This window comes from Nematolebias whitei, chromosome 18 (assembly GCF_014905685.2).
Source record: "Nematolebias whitei isolate Nwh7 chromosome 18, NemWhi1, whole genome shotgun sequence".
Taxonomy (NCBI): domain Eukaryota; kingdom Metazoa; phylum Chordata; class Actinopteri; order Cyprinodontiformes; family Rivulidae; genus Nematolebias; species Nematolebias whitei.
The window spans coordinates 20,713,360-20,718,914 of NC_056515.1; the positions used below are offsets into that span (position 1 = coordinate 20,713,360).

Genomic DNA, 5,555 nt, shown 5'->3' on the forward strand with positions numbered 1-5,555 from the left:
CTCATTCAATCCCTCCAAGTTAACAAGAGTGTCCAACAGTCAAAGTCATTGAAGGTCACTGGATACACATGATAGACGTGTTTAACAGCATTAGCACTTACTGTTGAGTTCTTATTATGTTTTTCTGTAAAGCCAGTGGTCATATATTGTGCCATTGTTCGGTGTGTGGGGCAGACAGAAATAACAGTGGCCCAGTGTTGGAACCACTGGGTACATGGTGGCACCTACACATTTTGAAGTTTCTGCCCTAATCTTTCCCCCGTCAAACATGTGTGGGATAAGTTTATACATCAATCCCAACACAGTGGTGATTTCTGGGTGAAGAAACTACTGTTGCTGATGTTTCGCAGGAAACAAATGGCTGTTTAACTTTCTTCCACACCAAATTACTATAGGCACTGACATGGGAACAGCAGCAAGCCTATCTCTTTCTGATCTTTTACTGTAAGCACTTTTCAGCAAATGTGGTTCTGTTTAATTTTTACCACTTTGGTGCCTTTTTTCAGTAAGTGTATTTATGACTGAAAAATGTGACAAAATAGGAGAAATAAATATGTACAGTGTACAGTGATTAAAGAAAAAACTGAAAGACATAAAAAGCAGCAAACTGGAACTAGAGCCAGGTTGTTTTAAATATTGATATTCAGAAGCACTCACTGTTTGGGAGAGGCACAATTGATACAGGTTTCTGTGATGACAAAAATCTGAACTTTGTAAGAAATTTTAATCAGAAAGAGTGTGCATAATTCAAAGTTTGAGAATATAAAATAAACTGGATTTATCAATATTCTACAAACTAATAACTAATTAAGTACTTAACATGTCTCAGACTATTTATTTTTACAGGGAGAATGTGTCTTCTCGCATGATTTGATTTTATTTTTCCTCCCAGAATGAAGAAAACTCAACGTAATTGCCACACTTTACCAATAGGTGGCGACAACGTTCAGATTCTTATAAGTCAAACTAGAATTCGCATGAGCGAAGAAGAAAAACCGCACGTTTACTTCCGGTAAAAAAAAATGAAAACACATGGGCTGAAAATAACTAAAGGTAAGGTTTATGTACGTTTTAAGGCTTTAAACGAAACTTTTACAGCGAATCAACAGTAACCGATTTCCTAGTTTTATTTTATTATAAAATTTGCTCTTTTTTTTTTCAGAGTAACACAAACATCCGGTGGTTTAGTTAAAAGCTACGTGTAAATCTCCAACATATTAGACCCACTATTTGAGTTTGTATTAATATTGGACATAACACATGGAACTTGCAAGTTGGTGGACTTTTGTAACACTAGAAATAAAATGTTCTGATCCACGTCAGACAGTTTGCTCTGTTGACACCGCAGCTTCAATATGTTCAAACTCCAGAGATGAAATCCTTTTTACTACTGGGTTATTTTTAATTTGATAACTCATACAATGTAGATTTGTTGACTGTGGATCAAAATAGCTTCCAAATTGTGCTTCTGCAGCGACTTATAGAAAATGAGCTTGTTATTTAACCAGCCAAATGTAAATGCCAGTTGCTAATAAAACTTGCATCCTGAAGAGTTTTTGGTCTTAATGTAATGTTTATAATCCAGAGGATTTGGTGTGTTTTGAACACCATCAATAAATAAAATAATAATTTGTATCATCCTGTAAGGCTTGAGAGTTTCTCTTGTGTTTCAGTCAACTATTTGCAGTCATGACGAGGTGGGCGAGAGCCAATAACGTACACAAACAAAAACCAGAAGAAGCAACTCCCTGGAATAAGCTGAGAGGAGGAGGAAGAGCAGGAGGTCACGCTGCTGGGGGCACACGAGGAGCTCAGAGGGACCCCCTGAAAAGGACTGAGGTTGATGGATCGGGCGTGAAGAAGCCCAACCGCAAGAAGAAGGACTATACCAACGAGGACGTGAATGGCTTCCTGCAGTACCTGCAGCAGAGCGGACAGGCACTGCCTGCTGGGGAGGAAAGGGGGAGAGAGGGAGAGCGTCAGCTAAGGGAGGAGGTGAAGGTGGCCCTGAAAAAGGACCAAAAGAGGGAGGACAGGAGGATAAAGAGACAGAAGGACAAAAAGAACAAAATGGTGAGTTACAGTCTCCACATCAGGGTTCAATCAAATGACAACATAAGTTACAGCAAGGAAGAAAAGGGTGAAATTTAAATAGAACTTAAATCATTTTTAATATAAAAACGAATCTCTTTTTGAAATGAAAAGTGGCTTTCTCTTCTCCACAGGTATGTTTTAACTGCAGGAAGCCCGGTCACGGTTTGGCCGACTGTCCTGATGCTGTCAGAGACGAGGAGATGGGCCGAGACATCTGCTACCGCTGCGGCTCCACCGAGCATGATATCCGCAAGTGCAAAGCCAAAGTGGATCCGGCTCTGGGTGAGTCTTCTCAGCTGGACTTTTTTGGCCCATCTTCCTGTAACTCTGCTGTGACCAGATTATTGTCCCTCAGGTGAGTACCCATTTGCCAAGTGCTTCATCTGCGGTCAGACTGGACACCTGTCCCGCTCGTGTCCTGACAACCCCAAAGGACTCTACGCACAAGGTACTTCAGCACTCAACAGTATTTATACTTATAATAGTTTACATTTTGAACCAAGTCTAATAGCATGCATGAAGGTTCTGTTATTCACCTTTTTAAAATAAACTATAATATTTAAAGTAGGGCTGCAACTAACTATTATTTTAATAATCGACTAATCTGTCGATTATTTTCCCGGATTGATGAATCGGCAAAAAAACAACATTTTAATTTCCACCTTTTTATTCCAAAATTTGACAGACACAGCAAATCGCACAAAAACAGGTTGCTACTTGACTATTCTGTTAGTAAAATATTGAATAATAAAAATAAAAAAAGTTTGTCAAATAGCTTCAATTAAAAAAAGTACACAAAAATTAATTGCGCAACACAGCAAATTGATAATCAAATTCGTTGCCAACACTTTTATTCATCAATTTTTATTGATTCGTTGTTGCAGACCTAATTTAATGCTTGCTTCTTTTCTGAAATATCACTTTTTTCTAACTTATTTCAAACGCATACCTTAATATTATGTTTAGTGTTTTACATTTTATTTCATTTGGTAAAGATATTTATAACATATTGTACTTTTAAAAGTGTCTTGTTTATAGCTACTGCTTAAAAAACCTGCCTGGTTGCTGTGCCTAACTTTATTTTGTAAGTGTTTTTGATTTGTTGGTTGTGAAAGTGTGGTTGTTTTTAGACATTTTGCTACTTGATGAGCTGAAGATTTGTGTGCCCACAGGAGGCTGCTGTCATGTTTGTGGTTCAGTGGAACATTTTCAGAAGGACTGTCCAGAGCATCAAGCTGCAAGTGAGTGTGTTTGTCCCTCGATGGTAGGATCATTTATTTTGAGCAGTACTTAATGAATCGTGCTTTTAAATGTTACATTTATTGGACAATGAAACAAATAAAGTCGCCTCTCAAATGTAAATACAAACTTTGTAGTAGTTATTGCCTGCTGTTTAGTTTTTCACGTTACAAACCAGAAGAAAATTGTTCGGCATCAAAAATGGTTTTATCATCTAATTGTTCGTATGTGTCTTTCCATCCTCATAGCTAATTCAGTGACTTTGTGCTGGATGTCCAACAATCTGAGCGCAGACCATGAGGAGGTGCATGTTCCAGTAAAGAAAGCCAAACCAAAGCAGCCCAAAGTGGTGACGTTCTGAGAACGTTTTATAAACCTGAAGATGGTCAGAGCGGCTGAACAACCGTCATGTCTGCAACATGATTGACCTGCGTCACCTCCTGGACTCTTTAACAGATGAAACACTTCAGAGGAGCTGAAGTTGGTCAGCAGATGTCTCTGGATGGAAAGAAACACTTTATTAAAAAATGGCTTCCAACAGCTTTGGTTGACTTGATAACTTGAGTTATTTCGTAAAAAATAAATAAAAATATCCATCTATCATGTTTACCTGTTTTTTCCTCTCCCTGTCCTAAGTGCCCATTTCCAGCGAGGCACAACCTGGACATGTCACACGTCCATCACAGGGACACAAGCTGCTTCTCCATTCTTAAGTACGATTCTAATCTCCTTGTTTCTATTTAGTTTTTTTCTCAGGTGTAGGTGTGTCTCCTTTGGGAGTTTGTCCCCCACTCTGTGGGTAGGCCCGTCAGAGCTTTGGGAGGGGGCGGTGCTTACAGCAGCACTCTGTTTGCTGAGGGCAGTGGCTGCTGAATGATTAGTGCAGCCTCTAAAATTCACCAGACACGCTGGAAAAATTAGCTGCATTTGTTGCTTGTTGCTTTTTTGGAGAAAAAAAAAAAGACGAGGGTTCTGAAAACTATTTAAGTATAGCGATAAAGCTGCGTGTTTGCAAGTACAGCCTCGGCTCATCCAGTGACGTCGATCCACGTTCCAGTTAACGGCTGCAGTTTGATGACATCATAATCATTTGCTCAGCATAACTCGCTTGGAACCACGGCAGAGGCAGGTCCTAAAACCAGTCAGGAACGGAATGGAGACAACTGGCCAATGCTGAGTCGATGCGAACTGATGAAAGTCACGTCCGTGGAGAAGTGGCCTGAGAGACAAACAACCATTCACACTCACACATAAGAACAATTTAGAGTTACCAGTCAGTCTAACGTGCATGTTTTTGGTCTGTGGGAGGAAAGCGGAGTACCCGGAGAAAACCCATGCATGCATGCTAACTCCACCCAGAAAGGCCCAGGGATTTGATCCAGCAACCTTCTCTACCAACTGTGCCACTGCTAAAAAAAAACTTTTTTTTTTTCTGTTGTTGCAGGATGACATGCTCTTGTTGTGAAAGGTCAAACATGATTAAGTCTTTGACTTTGTCGCATCGATTATTATTTTTTCTTCAATTAATCTTTTCCAGCTTGTATTGGGTCTTTGGTGCAAAATGGTTTACTCTTATCAATATGTAAACTTGGATTCTAGTAAAAATTTAAATTCATTGGACCAAAAGTAAAAGTAAAAAAATAATAATTTCATCCCCAAATTTGTGAGAAAATACACACTGAGGTGGAAAGATAAAGTTTGTGTAACTACTTGTTGACAAATTAAAAAAAAAGTTTAAACTGAAAATTAAAGAAAATCACTTGTTTTTATTAATCATGCTTTTAAATATACCTTTTTTCCCCCTGAATTTATTATTGTTGCTAAAATGTAAATGAAACATACAAATGACTTGTTGCTTTAAAACAATATATCTGTTTACTAATTTATGCAGATTCCAAAATGAACTATTGTTTCTATTCAGTTCCCTGAGATGAATTCTGTTGTGACTTGGCGCTTTAAAAATAAACCGAAATGAATTGAATTGTGTCGTTTCTTTGTAACATGAAGGTTTGAACTGTTTGGTTCAACTCATGTTGCTTGTTGAATGACTTGATGTAGGTTTAGCCAGTTTTTTCATGTTGGTCTCATTCTTTTAGTTAAATTTATCTTTGTTCACTTAACAACACTCTGTTTAAATTTCCTAATTTAGTTTTTTGTTTCCCTGAAAGTAATTTACCAAAGTAAGTGTAGTTGACTAATAAAAAAAATAAAATCAGACTCAG

The 5,555-nt window shown here is 38.1% G+C and overlaps 1 protein-coding gene across 1 annotated transcript; it reads left to right on the plus strand.

Annotated features, from left to right (window-relative positions):
- Nucleotides 1-972: 972 nt before the first annotated feature.
- zcchc9 (zinc finger, CCHC domain containing 9) lies at nt 973-3,927 on the plus strand. The gene is made up of 6 exons (XM_037691825.1): nt 973-1,053; nt 1,674-2,073; nt 2,226-2,376; nt 2,450-2,542; nt 3,267-3,335; nt 3,582-3,927. Exons 2-6 carry the CDS (start codon nt 1,690-1,692, stop codon nt 3,692-3,694), a joined length of 810 nt encoding a protein of 269 aa, XP_037547753.1. The 5' UTR covers nt 973-1,053; nt 1,674-1,689; the 3' UTR covers nt 3,695-3,927.
- Nucleotides 3,928-5,555: the final 1,628 nt, after the last annotated feature.